The 17,594-nt window shown below is 40.1% G+C and overlaps 2 protein-coding genes across 2 annotated transcripts; both read left to right on the top strand.

Moving 5' to 3' along the window:
- Positions 1-1,002: 1,002 nt before the first annotated feature.
- On the top strand, positions 1,003-2,764 carry zgc:195282 (uncharacterized protein LOC100192223 homolog). Its single transcript, XM_014340923.2, has 4 exons — positions 1,003-1,201; positions 2,071-2,165; positions 2,278-2,332; positions 2,431-2,764. Exons 1-4 carry the CDS (start codon positions 1,159-1,161, stop codon positions 2,439-2,441), a joined length of 204 nt encoding a protein of 67 aa, XP_014196409.1. The 5' UTR covers positions 1,003-1,158; the 3' UTR covers positions 2,442-2,764.
- A 1,958-nt stretch (positions 2,765-4,722) lies between these two features.
- pi4k2b (phosphatidylinositol 4-kinase type 2 beta) lies at positions 4,723-17,570 on the top strand. The gene is made up of 11 exons (XM_005944869.3): positions 4,723-5,317; positions 9,354-9,505; positions 10,009-10,089; positions 10,263-10,382; positions 10,567-10,698; positions 11,580-11,733; positions 11,989-12,056; positions 13,308-13,410; positions 14,389-14,522; positions 14,624-14,683; positions 16,221-17,570. Exons 1-11 carry the CDS (start codon positions 4,963-4,965, stop codon positions 16,392-16,394), a joined length of 1,533 nt encoding a protein of 510 aa, XP_005944931.1. The 5' UTR covers positions 4,723-4,962; the 3' UTR covers positions 16,395-17,570.
- Positions 17,571-17,594: the final 24 nt, after the last annotated feature.

Below are 17,594 nucleotides of genomic sequence, written 5' to 3'. Positions count from 1 at the left end.
TCTTTTGGTGAGTATTGTAAGGTGTTTGTAGAGGTGTATGTGTATATCAGTCCTTTGGTGGTAGTGAGTGGACTGCTTGGGGGAAGAAGCTTTTGCAGAGTCTGGTCTTTGGTCCTTGATGCTGCTAAACATCTATTTCAGCCATGTATAAGCCCAGACAGTGATAGCAATCGAACCACACAGACATTTGCCTGTCTTCCACAGTGACTTCAGTGGCCTTGTTCTGCACTCAACAAAGTTCATCACAGTTCATCGTCTTTGTCCCCGCTGAGCTGTAGTTGGCTACTGTCTCCAACCTTGTCTCGCTCATCTCTCCTCACCCCTGTCCCTCCCGAGGTCTGCTTCCATCACCTATCCCTAGGGGATAACTGCCTCCGCTGCCCAGCCCCATCTGTCCCTCCACTAGACCAGCCTCACCCTGACTCTCCCTCCGCACTTTGGCTGCAGCCTCTTTATGTGATGTCACTGAGCAGAAGGATAGCCTTTTTGGTGAGTGCATGTGTGTGTGTAAATGGGTGTATGGTGTCTGTGTGAGTCAGTGAGCGGGAGGTGTGTGTGAGTATTTGACACACACACAGAGGGAGAGAGAGAGAGAAAGAAGACAGACAGAAAGAAGAAAAGAAAGGCACAAGTGTCAAGTTTCCCTTTTCAGTTCAGGAGCTCAAATCCTTGTTTTTAATCTAGAAAAGAGGGTGAAAAGACCACGAAAAGGGAGAAGGTAGCTGGGAATTTGAGCTGGTGACAGATGTTTTTTGTTCCTTCTTTCTTTCTCTCTTTACAGTGTTATAGATGAGTGCACAACACATTATATGAAGATATGAAAAGTTCAATGTAAAATAATGTGATTTAAATTATGTAAAATGATCAAATTATACACACACACACACATATGAAAGAGACAGAGAGAGAAACTACCTGTCTCTAGTTTTTCCACTGATGACACCATTTACTGCTCAAATCTCAAAGATTACTCTCTTCCTGTGACGTCTCACCACATCCTGGTTTTGACTGCACAAGATGCTGAGATGTCTACAGTTTAACGGTTTTCCTGTCACTTTTCAGTTCACAACCGTATTCACGCGATTTCGCTCATAGGACACTGTGGACTAAAAAGGTGCACACATAAACGCATATACTGATAAATAATTAGATACTATCATGGTAGGCTACTGTCCAATTTGCGGGAAGCCTGTCTACTTTGGTAAGTCTGACCTGTTTAATTTTTAAACTCGATGCAATTGTCTTCCTCTTTCTGTCTGGCACTTGCTTTACACGCTCTTTATCTGTCTGTCTATCATCTCTGTGGCAGATCAGTTTGGCATTGTCATAAAACTTGAAATCTGAAATAAAGCACAAATAATGAACAGGTGAAACCAGGTGTAATAAAATTAATAAAGGGCATTTTTTGGAGTTAACATAAGATTGAGGTTCACCTTGTGTTTTGTTTTCTTTCTGCAAAGTCTTATTATCTACATTAGACAAAGTGCAATGATATCAATATGTTCCTTAAATGCAAAATTGTTATCTATTTTCTTTTTAGAGGACAAAAAAATGCATTTCACTCTTTCTTTTTAAGGCTTTTGGCTTTATTTGAACCACACATGCACACAAATGCACACACTCGTATCCATGATAACAACAGGATGTGGGTCTAGCCAAACGAGCATGCACTGCTCTTTGGGTTTCCTCCCTACCTCCTCTCTCTTTTAAACAAGTCCTTTTCCACATTCAGGCCTAGCCATTAGATCCACAAAATGACTCAAACCACCAGTTAGATTCCTCTTTGGTTGTTATTTTTGCTGTTAGTTTTTCTCGCCTGTTCATGCACCGGCTAAGTTCAAATTCTCTGATGTGACCTGCCCTACTTTTAGTTCAACATCACAGTCTCTGGCCTACTTGCACTGATGAGGCTAATAGTCTGTAACTTCTGAACCAGACACATGAAATCCAGATATTGTGTTATCAGAAATTGTATGAGATGCAAAATCCTTTTGACTTTTTAATTAAATATTAATAAAAATATCCGATCCTGCCTCTCATTAAGCTAGTCCATCTCTTCCTTTGGTGCAGGTGAGAAGAAGAGGTCCTTAGGGAGAGACTACCATCCTCTGTGTCTGAAGTGTCAGAAGTGTAACAGACAGCTCACTCCTGGACAACATGCTGAGGTATATAAGGACAACAACTGAGTCAATTAAGTATTCAAGGAAAGTAATATGAATGCAGTTTACTGAGTGAGTAGGATGATGCTATAAATATGTGTTACTCGTTGTGTTTTAGTATGATGAGAAGCCATACTGTACACACTGCTATCTGAAGATGTTTGGACCGAGAGGTATACTGCCATCTCAATATGAAAACACAAACACGCACAACTGGCCAACCACACGCTATTTCTGAATGCCTTTTCTCTGTGTAAATCTTTCTTAACAGGTAACAGGTAACTGACGTCGGTGTGGCACAGTATATCCCCTCAACAAAAGCCAGGATGAGGCAAAAATGAACAAATGCTGACATTTAAAAGATCCGGTTTATATAAGGCAAAAGATAAAGGAGTGAATAAATAATAATGAAGGACCGGAATATACTGTAAACCTTATAGGACAGAGTGAGCTCTCTTTGTTCCCTTTTGACGAATTAAAATATTTATAAATGTGGTAGAACTAGGCAATGCTATGTATATGTGACTGTTCATTTTTGTAATTTGGATGTAGAAAAGTGTGAGTCAGTGCAAATAAATACATTTTTTGAATGTTGCAGCATCAAATTCTGGTAGATGTCTAAGTTTTTAAGACTTTGCAATCAGGGGCTTACACTTTTAGAATTCTGGGCATGCGGCATGATTGTGTTCCCTCACAAACTAATAAAAACTCTAATCACCAACAATACAGATGCATGTAAAAAATTAGTTGGGCTAGAGGGTTCTCCCTCTCTCCCCCATCAAGCCGCCAGGGGAAAGGAGCAGGAATGGATAAGAGTGGTTGCTGTTGGCAGGGTAAACTAGATCTTCTGCCAGCAGAATCTACTGGAATGGGTGCTACAGTGAGGCAAACATGGGGCTCTCTCTGTCACACACACACACACACACACACACACACACACACACGCACGTGCACGTGCAAGCAGTGTGTCTGCAGTGTGCCTTCACTGCTGCAGGAGCTTGTCACCCAGTGGTGGGTGAAGTGCACAGTTTCGATGCACACGCTCTCGCTCTCTTTTTTTCAAACACACACTGGCACGCATATGAAAAAAAAAAAACCAAACAGAGATGTGGTTGATGCGTTTTCCTGTTGAGTGTCATGTGTCACTCCAGTGACATTTCAGGTGTTTGCTCTTGAAGGTGAGATGGATATTGAAATAAAGGGTGAAGAGGCTGAAAAAGAAATAGTATCGAGAGAGGAGATGGACAAAGGGAGAGAGGGTTTATTATGACATCTAGCAAAGAGTAAGCAGAGATATACCTGTCTAGCCTTCAGTGTGCCTTTAAAACTGTCCATCTCCTTCTCCTTTTTCCAGATCCATATTCTATCCCAAGCACACCAAGCCTCTCTCACCTTCCGTGTCTCCTTCACCCTCTAACCCCCTACCTTGATAGATCACATGACTGCTGTGTTACCAGCTGGCTGACTGTTCATTTGCAAGTGTTTCAGCTACACTCCCTTATTAGAGAGACGGGTGGTGGTGGAAGGGCAGAATTATAGGTGGAAGGGGGGCAGAGGGATGAGTGGGTGCTATGCAGACCACTGGGTGATTGAGGGGCACTGACAGAACTGAAAGAAAAGAGAGGGAGCTTGAATTTATAGGCGAGACAGGAAGAGAGAGGGGAAAGTAAAACAGAGGGATGAAAAATTACCATATTAAGCCTTGCTAAGTTAATGCAGAGGTTATTCAATTTGCATTAATTCACCTTGGGTCGAAACTGGAAAATTGAGCTAAATAAAAAATGTCATTATCTTACCATGAGGTGGCAGCGGGAAAGGCCCATGTGTGGATCCAATATTAACTTCAGAGGCATTCTAAACCAGTAACTATGCTTGCCACACTTCAAACAATGACACTTGATGACGACTTGAAAATAGTATTTAAGTATTTTACAGCAAATGTTAAAAAATGTATAAAGACTAGACAATTTTTGCTTGTGAGGCGATGCGTTGCAACCATTTTCATTTATGTAATATTGTTGACATCTAGTGGCCGTGAATAAAACTGCTGGACTGCGTCGAGTCAGTTGAAAAGCCTGTACAGTAGCCACTACAGTAACCACCAGAGTATTTTTGTATTAATCGCTTAGAAAATGCATTTTAATAAAACAAAAGAAATACTAACGTAGCCCTATCATGTGCCAATAATTCTAACTCAGTTCATGAATTTGAAATTCTTCAAGCACCGGAGAAGAAGACAGAAAGGACAAAACTATGAATATATTTGTTTTGCAAATAAATAAATAAATAAATGCCAGGTCAGAAACGGCTATCTTGATAGCAGGTCTACTTAACATAGCTAATCTCTAATAAATAGCGTAGGAAGGTACGTGTTTATAGACCGACATGTTCTACAGCCTAATTTGTATTTTTTTGTTTCTGTTTCTGACTTTGCAAACTGACAACTACGTTAGTCACACGGTAATAACAGAAGTAATGATGTAAAGCTCTCGAGTGTACTTGTCAACCGGGAATTTGAAACACGGGGGCTCGCTCACGTCTATGAATTTCTTCGGCTTTTCCAAGCTGTACTTGAAGGCAACTCATAGCCAGCAGCGTCGTTTTGTGTGGCGCATGCGCATCTAGCTAACTAGGAAGCAGAGGAGACGGTCTCCACGGATTATGTGGACATATCGTTGAGTGAAAGCAGTAGCTGTTTGATTTGGATACATGCCGTGTTCTTACAATGAAAAGCTGACAGCTCGAAACGAAGTTGAGTTAATACGATATACATTTAACTGTATGTATTAGGGCCTGAGTCAGAATGATGTCAGAATGCGACCTGACAGAGACAGAGACCGGCGAGCCAGTGCTGGACACGGGGGAAAGAGCGGTGCCAGTGCTGGAGTCTAACTTTCACTCCATAGACCCTCCAAAGGTGTTATTTGACAGGAACCGGATAGGTCTGACAACTGGGGCGAACCCCGGTGGTGCCATACGTATTTCGGACTCTTGTGAAAGCGTGTTGACCGAACTAGAGACAGAGGGCTCCGGCGAAGAGGCGCTGCTGTTACCGTGCTTAGCAGGAAGCTCGTCGTCTCCGAGAGGTGTAAAAGAAAAGCGAAGCAGGCGGTACAGGCACAGCTCGTCTTCGGATAAAGATGCTTTAGCCTCCCCGGGTAAGTGTTTCAAATCACGGCCTTTGAAATGGTTGTATATGAAACTAATAAATAGACAGCCACACTCAGACACTCATAGGGGTTATGTCTTTTCTGACATTTTGTTATTTGATGCATATGGCTCTGGAAAAATTCTGCCTACTCAGGCTGATTACGGTTGTGATAACAGGTAATGCAACGTGGTCAAATAGATATGTTATGTAAGCTCTCTGAAGTGAGCATTTCACGCTGGCTTTTTAATGTTTGGGTCTCTTTTAAGGTCTGTTGAGGCTGTTGGAGAACCAACACTTTGGTTATTATTAGAATTTTTAAAAAAGCACAAACTTGGTGTCACATTACATAAAAAAGTACCCGGTTTCTCCACAGCACTTGGTGAACTGAAGGCTTGGTGTGCAGTCTGTATCGTGTCTGTATTTTCTGCTCAATTTGTCATCACCCATATTTTAGTCTATCTGACAATCAAGACAGAATCAAGGCTACAAATATGATGACAAAAAAGTTTTTAAAACAACAACAACAAACAAACAGTTTATAATACTTCCAGGATAATAAATAAGTCTGCCTCATCCATTGAACTCTTGCCACCTGGTTGACATCATTGCCTCCTTCATCCAAATTATCTTTGTTCCTCAAGCTAGGAGGTTTTTGAACATTCTGGTCTGTTGTAAGATGTTTGTTGTGATAAAATGATTTGAGGCTATGCTGTGAACTAGATTGTCCAGCAGGAACAACTAAAGTTTCTGTCAGATTTGTTTTGGATGATGAGAAGGGGGGTGGGGGATGCAGGGAAAGGCCAAGAAAAAGGTGACCTAGTCGCTATGGAAGCGGCATAATCTGACTTAAATGCTCACTGGATTTAACAACACTCCCCCTCATACCGCCCACCTTTTGTTTTTTCCTTTTTTCCCTCTGCAAAACCAATTCTGAGCATTTGTATTCATTTCTGTTATTCAGCCTCTCCCAACAGAGATCTATTGTTCAGATCCATGTCCTATTATGGCCAGAAATCTAGGCCACAGGTAGAGAGTCTGAGCCTTAAATGGCAAGTGTTGGCATCCCATTACTTGTGGCCTTTGTAGAACAATAATCTTCTCCTCTAAAATTACAAAACTGTTTTACACATTATTGTTAGAATACTGACTAAGAGCCGTTTCTCTTGCACTTTGTGCCATTTAAAAATATCATGTAAATTAATTGTGAATTGTGGCTCTTAAATTCTGCTTTACGTGTCATGGGAAATATTAACCAAATAGCAATAGTGCTTTTTTTTTTTAACAAAGTAATTGGTAAAAATTTGCATGCGTCCATAGATGCATTCTATTTTTCATCACGTATGCCATCTTTTGCTGCCTTCTTTGTCACCAGTCCAAAGAGCCTAGAAACAGCACGCAGGGTTTATTTATAGTTATAGTCTTTATGTAAAGTTCATTTTGATAAGCTTGAGTAAGTTGAAGCATTTTATCATGTAACTGTCAAAACTCGAGGGAAACAGTTTTAGCATTTAAGACAAATTGTATCAATTTTATGCGCTTGCTGTAACTTAAATATATAGTTATAGAACACTTTTCACAGTCCAGTGTTGTGGCATGTCACACACTTTGTGCTCTGCAGGTCTATTGGAGGTCTCTGAAGTTATAAGTGAGGTACACTCCTGCTGTGTGTGCCCCATTAGCTGACCAGGACATCTGAGAGGCTGATATTAAATATGCATAATGCCCCTGTGCTAGCAGACACACTTTGTAGTCCAGTACAGTGTTTGAAGATGATGAAGAGGGAAATTGAGAGAAAGGAAGTACTATATGTGCATATACTATTACTTTGGCTTTCTACAGGTTGAAGCTAATGGGAAGTGGAAGACATACAAGGCCCATTACGGCCATCTGCAGCAATACACCACAGTGATCTTATCACAGACTATAAGCACCAGGGTTGCGCACAGGAAGCGTAGATCTGTCATCATACAAGATGATAGATTGAGCACACTTTGACCTGTTGTTGGGAATTAAATGAAGATAAAATATTGCATCACACAGAACTGGATTACGAACTCCTTACAGTAAATCAGAGATTTACTGGTTTAGAGCACAATCTAAAACTATGTTAAGATTCATACTAAAGTCAAAATGGAGCTATTTTTAAGTCATTACTTTTGGACAGCTTTTCCAGAGATCAGAGTTACCTTTATGGCCAGACATCTTGTCCCAGTGTGGTCCACATCCACAAAAACCACTCAGAGCTTAGCCTTCAGAGATTGTGCACGTACAGCATGATCAGAAATTTATGGGAGTATTTACCCAATAAAATTGCTTAATGTTTGCAGCACAGTTGAAATTCTTTTTAAAGTAGGATGTTTGCTTTACAGGTGCAGCCTAGCTTAAACCTCTGTTTCAAATAATTCAGTTATAGTTATATAGCACCAAATCACAACAAAAGTTGTCTCAAGTCATTTTATTTTGCAAGGTAAAGACTACAGTAATGCGGAGAAAACCCCAAGAATCCGATGACCCGCAGAGTGGTATATAAACGCAGAGTGAAACTTTGCAGCATTTATTGAGAAAATACAAGGAAAAGATCAGTCTGTCTAAATTCTTCTTATTATTGAGTTATCTTACAGCCACAACATAATAAACACCAACCTAATCAGAATCAGAATACTTTATTAGTAATGCTTTTTGGTAATCTCAGTCTCTCACTGAACGTGCGCCTGTGACTGACCAGCATGTCATGGAGTGGGTGGGAGGAATTATCCAACATTGTCTACATCTTAATGTTGGATAGCTCCCCACTGTATCACCAAAATACCTTTGACGCATCAAAATAATGCATAGTATGCTACCGGAACATTAACAGATAATTGGCTGCAGGGTGTGAGTACTGTGCTGTAATGAGGAGGTCTTGGTTAGTCACTTTACTTTCTGAACCTCCCCGTTAAGTTAAATTGAGTTTGACTTTTAACATATGATTCTGGGTACTTTTCATGTATTTGTTCAGGAGTAGTTGGGCCATACTAGGTCAGACTAGGTTTGACAAGTATCCACTGTTTTAAATAATCCAGATTAATTATGTAACGTTTGCTTATCACTCTTTCTTTTCTTCCTCATGTTAATTAGGTTCTCTTGGGCCCTACAGTTAAACTAGCTTGGAAGCTATCTTTGTTACTCCTTATCGGTCACCCTTGGCATGTTGACTGTCCTGTCCCTGTTTTTATAGCACCTACCACATGTCTGTGACTTTATCTCTCCTTGCATCCCACTGTGACTTGAGTGTGACTGATACAGAGCATGGGTCTCTGTCAGCTGATCGTTCTGCCCTGTGCAAGGAGGAGAACTTATAATCTGCCATGTCATGTGTTTGGACCTTTATCAAAATAATAATTGGCACTATTCACCAGAGAGCAGTGATTTCAAGAGAATGACGTTTGATCTGCAAGGCAGTAGAAAATGCCAGATTTTAACAAGTGGCGGAATCACTGGTTTAGACCAATTTTTTTTTTAAGTTTAGTTCGTAAATTCTCTGTGATAGTGTACACACAGTCAAAATATGGGCATGCGATTTGGAATTCCTCTTAAATGTGTGTTTGTGTATTCCTTTGTGGGTGATTCCTGTGATAGACTTGGCCACCTGTTTTATCCCACCCTTTGCACAGTGTGCAATGGGAACACTTCCAGTTTCCCACTGCCTAGAACAGAATAATCAAGAGGTGAGATGGGTGAGGTAACGGACAGTTCACAGTAGTCTCTGTGAGGGAGATTGCTATTATTATTTTTTACCACTGATTTTTCAGCATGTATAATGTAAATAACTCATTAATGATCATTTCAAAGGTATCTGATGGTCCTAAACACCAAAACATAACACCCATGCAGAGAAACCTCTTGATGTTTACTTAATGCCATATTTTGCAATGGACATGTAATTGTAAATGCAATCTTATTGTTCTAGTTCTTAAGAAAATACATTTGTTTAATTGTAGCAAGTTCTGGTTGTATACAATGTAAAAATAAATCAAAGTAATCTTGAGTTATTCCCCTTCTAGGTACCAACAGTGGAGATTTCAACCATTTCCCTGACGACCCCGAGTTTGCCGATATTATCCAAAGGGCAGAGCAAGCCATTGAGAATGGCGTCTTTCCAGAGAGGATTTCCCAGGGCTCAAGTGGGAGTTACTTTGTCAAAGACCCAAAAGGGGTACGTTTGGTACAAATGACACCGATTCATGACAAGCGAAGGAAGGTTCATGGGCTAAACTTGGAGGAAGAATATAAATCAGTAGCTTAGCAACATTTCCAAACATTTATCTTTTCTTTTTTCATAACATTAATTGCTTTAATCATAAGAGTTTGTAAATTAGGAAGAAGGAATATGGAAATCCACAGGATTATGATTCTTGTTTAATTATTCAAAAAGCAATGGTTCAACTGATAACAGCAGATCACTGGCATCTACAGGTAATTACTGGGAAGATGGTGAGCCCAAGATGTCAGACGCATTCCTCACGCTTTACATTTGTTGCTTATAGTTACACTATTAGTCTTTGGCTTTTTAATTGTGTTTGTAAGGAGCTTGAAGCAACACTAATATGCGTGGTAAAATTAGTTCTCACTCTTTCTGTTTTCTGACCTGGGCTGTATGTCAGATTGCAAGTTTAGAAAAAAACAAATGTATGACTCTGTTTTGTTTTTTATTTACAGAAAATCATTGGTGTTTTTAAACCAAAGTCAGAGGAACCTTATGGTCATCTGAATCCAAAATGGACCAAATACTTTCACAAGGTACTTTCTGTCACATGTATCACCTTTTTTAAACATCTGAAAAGTTATTGAGATATATATTGTCATTCATTTTACTTTAATGGCTGCACACAGTGAGTAAGATAAAAAAAAAAAGTAGGGTAATATTAACACCTCATCTGTAAATCTTCCCCCATGTCTGTCTCTGTTGTTAGCTTTGCTGTCCATGTTGTTTTGGCCGAGGGTGCTTGTTACCTAACCAGGGTTATCTGTCAGAGGCTGCTGCTTCACTGGTTGACACCAAACTCTGTCTTGGTGTGGTGCCAAAAACCAAGGTATGTGCTTCTTTTTTTTTTTTTTTCTCTGTAGAGTTTTTGAATTAATAACATATAATCTCCAAAACCCAGTATAAGTAAACACTTGAATTAATCTGGATTTGATTAGGGTCTCTGTGCTCTTCTTTCTGTTCAGCAGTGGTCACAGTTTCAAAGTAAACCAGTGTTATCTAAATTTTATCAGGTGGTGTATTTGGCCAGTGAGACATTCCACTACAACGCCATAGACAGAGCAAAGTCCAGGGGGAAGAAGTACGCCCTAGAGAAAGTCCCCAAAGTGGGGCGACGCTTCCACAGAGTGGGCCTCCCACCCAAGGTACCAAAGACTTTTAAACTGTCACAGTCTAACGTCACCATTTGTTTACTATAAGCAATTCATGAGGAGCTTGGAATCTTGACCTTTCTCTTGTTCATTCCTGTGTCGTTTCCTCCTCTTGCTTCCTTTCTTTCTCTTTGTATTTGTGCAAAAACACAGCCACATGCAGGAAAACCTATACTCATACTGGTTAAAACAAATTCTAATCTTCTTGTTTCAATATTTGTTAAGAGGTTCTTTGTCAGATTTGTTCTATTCATATGTACACTGACTGCTTCTCTATAACATACAAGAGTTGTTGCATGAGTGAGTGGAGGGCTGAGAATAGCCACTGATGGTAGAGAACGGTAAAAGGAATCATGCCACACTATTTTTGTGTTGAAGAAGAACAATGTGTTTAGATAAAAGGCCATCAGAACCATAAATGTTGTTTCTGCTTTAAGCCATGTTCTTTTTCAGGAGCTGTAATACTTACTGGATATATTTATCTCTTGTATCGTGAACTGTAATCGTATATCAGTTTTGTCTTTTAATCAAAAACATGTATAACAGGTATTTCATTCCTGGCTGTTTATTATGTCAGACAGCCTTGTGGGTGATCTAAAGATATGTGGATGTTAAGATGATGTGAAAACATAGCTGAAGTGTCTTCGAGGAAGTAAATATGAGGAAACTGACTGCATATTTTCAACTGTCAGGCACAGCTGACATTTCAGCCTTTCGACATTACAGCTTCACTTGTAATATCACTGCACACCACATCATTTCCGTTTAAACTCTCTACATACTGTTCTCAGAGCAGTGAACATTGCTATACAGTGTTTTGTTTTAATGGGTATGTTAGTTGCATTCATGCCATATGCGCCTCTGTGTGTTACCAGGTGGGCTCATTTCAGCTGTTTGTGGAGGGTTATCGTGAAGCCGACTACTGGCTGCGACGCTTTGAGGCAGAACCACTGCCAGAGAATATCAGGAAGCAGCTGCAGTCGCAGTTTGAGCGGCTGGTGGTGCTGGACTATGTTATCAGAAACACAGGTAGGCGTGCACGTGTTAACATTTCGATAAATGATTTAAATTGAAGTGATCAGTCATTGTAGTCTCATTACAGTGTTGGCAGCTTTATTTCAATTTAGTTATACACTGGTTATGATAAAAATTCCTTTGATCTTCATATTTATTTTAAGTTAGTATATGCTTGCGCACAACAGCTGTTTGCCATCTTTGACATCGCTCTGTCTCCCCTCTCATTTCTGCGTATCAAAACTTGTTTCTGTTTGTTTTCCTTGTTAGATCGAGGGAATGACAACTGGTTGATCAAGTACGAGACACCAGGAGAAGGAGAGGGAGAAGAACAAAAGGTGAGGTAATTTACCACATGACAGAGGTGTGTTCAGACTGTTCACCAAGCACGCATTCACCTCGCTTAACTCTGTTGAAACACATGAACACTTATAGTCAAAGGAGCTTGCAAAAGAAAAGCGTCTGGACTTCTTTAAGTTGCTTGAAGACGTTTCACCTCTCATCCGAGAAGCTTCTTCAGTTCTAAGGTCAAATGGTGGAGAGTCCCAGATATAAACCTAGTGGGAGTAACACCCCACAGAGGGACAAAAGGACCCCCTGATGATCCTCTAATCGCCTGAGCCAAGGTGTGAAACTGGGTGTGGGTCCCAGTCAGCCAGAGTTTCGGGTGTGTTCATTGTGAAACCTGGCCCCACCTTATCACAACACAGAAGAGCGACCTCCACAGGACAAGACTCAGCAGTCCATCTGCATCTTAAGGACAAAGGACACTCTTTCGAGGATGCCAATGTTCACATTTTGGACAGAGAGGACAGATAGTTTGAAAGAGGAGTGAAAGAAGCCATCTATGTCCACTGTGAGCGACCATCTTTGAACAGAGGCGGGGGTTTACGACACCAACTCTCTGCCATCTATAATCCAGTTTTGAGATCCCTTCCCAGACGCCTTAACGCCCACTCACATCCTGGGCCATCTGACCTCAGGAATTCGCATGATAAGGTGGGGCCAGGTTTCACAATGAACACACCCGAAACTCTGGCTGACTGGGACCCACACCCATTTTCACACCTTTGCTCAGGCGATTAGAGGATCATCAGGGGGTCCTTTTGTCCCTCTGTGGGGGGAAACTCCCACTAGGTTTATATCTGGGACTCTCCACCATTTGACCTTAGAACTGAAGAAGCTTCTCGGATGAGAGGTGAAACGTCTTCAAGCAACTTAAAGAAGTCCAGACGCTTTTCGTTGCAAGCTCCTTTGACTACGATGACCTGGATGACTGAGAACCTTCACAGACATGAACACTTATATATTTTTAAACCAGAACACACCTTATGTTGGTTTTTCTTCTGTGTATGTGCAAACTAGACTCACAAATGCATAGATAAACACACGCATGGAACAAACTTGATGTACGTCTTTGTTACCTATCATCAATCATTATTTTCGATTTGCCGATAAATGACAAAAGTTGTCATTTATGTGTGGCAGTAATCACCCCTCAATCAATAACTAACTTGGTCATCAGTCATTAATAATTTACTCACTTAATGAATTCGAGGTCTTTAATCTTTTTCTCCCTCATGCTGCAGGATGCAGAATGGACAGAGAACATTCAGGACTCCTGCATCAAGATTGCAGCAATTGACAACGGCCTGGCCTTCCCCTTTAAACACCCGGATGAATGGAGAGCCTGTATGTTTATCACTTATTTCACTTTTGCTCACCATCTCTGTCAGTGACAGTAATGGGAGGGCCCCTTTACATCTGCGGTTTGTGTGGCAAATCGCACATGTAAAGACTCATTAAAAAGACTCATTGCACTTGTAGGAAAGGGTATTGTCAACATCACCTTCTGAAAAACACAAAGTGAAAAGGCACTTTTATTTGAGTGTTTAAAGTCTCTTTCTGTGCCACAGTGATTGTTGGTTGACCCGGCTCTTTGTTCACGTGGGCTTTAGGAGATCTCTCTTGCAAAATGTGTCACAGCTAAAAGTCTTACTCTCATTACAAATCAGAACCAGGCACTGTGACTGCATGCAGTTTAGACTTGTGCTGTGTACTGAGTGATGCACAAATGCATTTATATTGCACCACAAGTTTCATCGTACCTGAAGACAAAACATTGAGATACTATGAAATTACTGGAGGGGACTGAATGTCTGAAAGGGGATTTATTTGCATACTTTTCGAGATGTATACTACTTTTAGACCCGCTGTCCAGATTAGACAATACAATTAGCTTATCTTAGTACCAAGGTTGTAAATAGGAGGAATTTACTAGCTTGGCTTTTTCCAGATGTAAAACTAATGTAAGAGCTTGTAAAATTGTACTAATCTGTGAACTTGATAAAGTGTTGCAATTACTAAGTTGTAGATGTGATGGTATGATTTTTACCTTTGGACACTGCCACAGACAGTTCCTTTAATTTTCTGATAATCTCATTGCTGTTGGATGATTTCAGTCCTTTTCTTCTTATGGTAGAATCTTGTCATCTGTGTTCTGGCAAGAATTAAAGAATTTTTTTACAATAAAAAAAATAAACTGTGAAGAAAAATTAGGCCACTAAACAATCCTACATGTGGCCTTATTATCAAATACAATGATAGTTATAGGTTCAGTGACAGTGAAAGGCTATACAGACGGAAACATTTGTGTGGTCCTCCTAACAGATCCATTCCACTGGGCATGGCTTCCTCAGGCCAAGGTACCCTTCTCCCAGGAGACCAGAGACCTTGTGCTGTCCCGCCTCTCTGACATGAACTTTGTTCAGGATCTCTGTGAGGACCTCTATGAGATGTTCAAGGTATGAGATGTTCTCATAAGCTTTCCTTTTTAATCTGTTTCTAGATTTTTGAATTCTTAATTGCAGGATATCAGCTAATATCAGTCGTTTTCTGTTTTCAGACTGATAAAGGCTTTGACAAAACCATGTTTGAGAGACAGATGTCCGTCATGAGAGGACAGGTGAGCTTTTGTAATTTATTTTTTATTTTTAATGAGTACTTTAATGTTCCTGTAGTCATTTTTTTAACTTTGTACTGTTCTGTCCTCTATTTTATTTTTTTCTGCCTGTTCCTTTTATATCCTACCTTGTTCTCCTTTCTCCTCTCATGGCCTACTTTCTGTCACTTTGTATGCTCCGTAACGTCTTCACCACACATTTTACCCTCATTTTGCATCTGCAGCCACTGTCCTGTCTCACCTTTCAGTCTTTCTATTCTTCTCTCAGCAAGCAGTTTAATAATAAAAACAGGTTATATTAGTGAACAATACTGTGCAGGATTTGAGTCATTCTCAATTCTTTGTATTTTTGTTCTCCTTCCCTATTGGAATTCTTTAATATGGTTTAAAGTGCTTAAAGTCATGTCCTTAAGAAAAAGGAATAAATCCAACAAAGGCATAACACAGGACCCAAGGACCTGAGAAAAACATGCGACCCGTCAGTTGATCCATCTACTGTTGTAAAGATGCCCTTCTTAAAGAAGGGAAAGAGGGTGAAAAGGCAGAGTTATGCCAAGTTACACAAGAACTGGACTTTTGTACAACAACCTGTTGTGAACAACGGGTCTTGTGAATTTTGAATGTAAATTTAACATTTTAAGTTCTAGTCAGTGTCGTTGGAGTGTTATAGAGGACATCAGTAGAGAGGTACAACAGTGAATGTGTGCAGCATCTGTTAAATGTGGTAGAGGCTCTGTCATAGTTTGGTGCTGAATTTCCGTCAGTGGTGTGGGGGATCTTGTCAAAATTGATGGAATTAAAAATGCAGAAAAGTACTGTGCAGTACCATCTGGAAAGCGCCTTGATTGGCAGTAGCTTATTTGCAGCATTACATTGATCTCAACCACACTGCCAGTGCAGTGAAAGCACACCTGGGTAGAAAACGCATAATAGAATGCTATCAGTTATGAATTGGTATCCTCAGAGCCTGGACCTCAATATTATTGAAGTAGTGTGAGACAGAGGCAGGAAACAAATGGATGAAAATCAGGTAACATCCAGATTAGAGCTTCAATGTTAAGAAGCCTGGAGAATTATTCCTGAAAACTACTAAAATAGAGCCTGTTTTGAAGAATAAAGGTGCTTGTACTAAATTTGCAAGCTTGTCAGAATTTCACCATTTCTGTGTTTGCTTCATGTGCTATTTCCACATGTTTGCACATTTCACTGATCACTGCACTTATTTCCCATTTTCCAAGCAAAATATAACAAATTGAGGGATGGCTCAAGACTTTGTCCTGTAGTGCAGTTGTTTTGTAATTTATTTATTTATTTTAACTTTTAGTTAATTATTTAACTTTTGTCAGATATTAAAATGACCTGGCTGTGGAGAAAGTAGCTAATAATAACTGCAGTTTTTATGTATTACTGTCCTTTATCAAAGCCATGTCACATGCATAATATGTAAGCACAGACGGTTTCATATTTCCAATAAGTTGTTTGCATATTCTCTAAAAACTTTGAGTTGCTTTTGCACAACTAATGCACCGTCTTTTCCCAGGTGTTGAACCTGACCCAGGCGTTGAAGGACGGGAAGAGCCCCCTCCAACTGGTTCAGATGCCTCGGGTGGTAGTGGAGCGCAGCCGCTCAGGTGGCCAAGGTCGTGTGGTCACTTTGGGGAATGCGTTTACACAAACCTTCCACTGCAAGCGGCCATTCTTTTCCTCCTGGTAGTCAGAGAAGGATGACGAGGGGAGCAGAGGAGAAGCATCTGCTTTTTGTCCACACATCACTCCTGAAGTAAAGAAAGTGAGAGAGAAGCTTACACTGGAAACTGTTCATATTTGTCCTCGGCAGGAAGGAAGTGAAGAAGGATACGGTGATGATGGAAAATAAGATGAGAAATATTTTGTGAGGAAATTGACTTGAGGCCAATTCCTCATTTGAGGAGAGTGCAGGGAACCGTGGGAGCTGGAGAGATTAGCATACCACCGTCTCCTAGAGAGACCTTGGGGCTGTTTGTGGTTACTATGGCAACTTGATTAGATAATCAGCTTTTTCACAGAGGTGGGCTTTGTTTATTGTTAGGAAGCTGAAAGTTGTTTTTGTTTTTTTCTTTTTTCAAACCACTCAAGCTACCTACTGAAGGTCTCTCGATAATGTAGTGCGTTGATGGCCAAAGAGCAAGCACCTAAATACCACAAGCTAACAGCACAGTGGTCCTGGTAGTGTTTGGGAATCTTAAAGAAGTTTCTCTTGGTCGACATTATTCCTCATCTGGGATAAAGTCCAAAATATTTGCTTTGCCTTATAGGATTACTTAGTGAAATATAGATGTGCACTTACACTGCTGGAAGTGTTTGACCAGTTCCACCCAACTAGGCCAAAACACACTTTACCCAGCTTTAAAACCACGTGTTAAACAAAGACAGTGTCTTCAATTCTCAGTGCTGCCAAAGTCTTTGTTGAAGGAATATTGAAGAGCTTCAAGACAAGAAAATTGTTGAAACTTGAATTTGTAGGAAGTGGAGGACTGCGAATAAACATTTCGCTTGAATGTAATCTGTTTACCGTTTATACACAGAATTTTGCTCCTAAACATTTCAGTACAAGAGAATTCTGTAAGAAATAGACTTCTCATTACTATGAATGTATTTGTTGTTTGACTTGTATTTAATTGCTGGTAAGCAGCTTTCTCTTGAATCTTCTGGCATTGGGGGGGTCGCAACTCTCCTTGCTTTTTATATTGTACTCTGTGAAGAGGAAAAACTAAATTGAGGAGACTTGCTTGATGCCATTCTGTTTTCTTATGTATGCATCTTGAAGTTTTTATTCCAACTCAGTGACTATATGGGGTAAGTTGTATATTTAACAGATTAAAAAAAAAACAATAAAATTTGGCAAAATCAAGTATTTTGTAGTTGTCACTAGTAC

This window comes from Haplochromis burtoni, unplaced genomic scaffold (genome assembly GCF_018398535.1).
Source record: "Haplochromis burtoni strain Fernald_Lab_line unplaced genomic scaffold, NCSU_Asbu1 Contig_421, whole genome shotgun sequence".
Classification (NCBI taxonomy): Eukaryota; Metazoa; Chordata; class Actinopteri; order Cichliformes; family Cichlidae; genus Haplochromis; species Haplochromis burtoni.
Note: the sequence above shows the minus strand (reverse complement) of the source record. Positions and strands in the feature narration are given on the sequence as shown.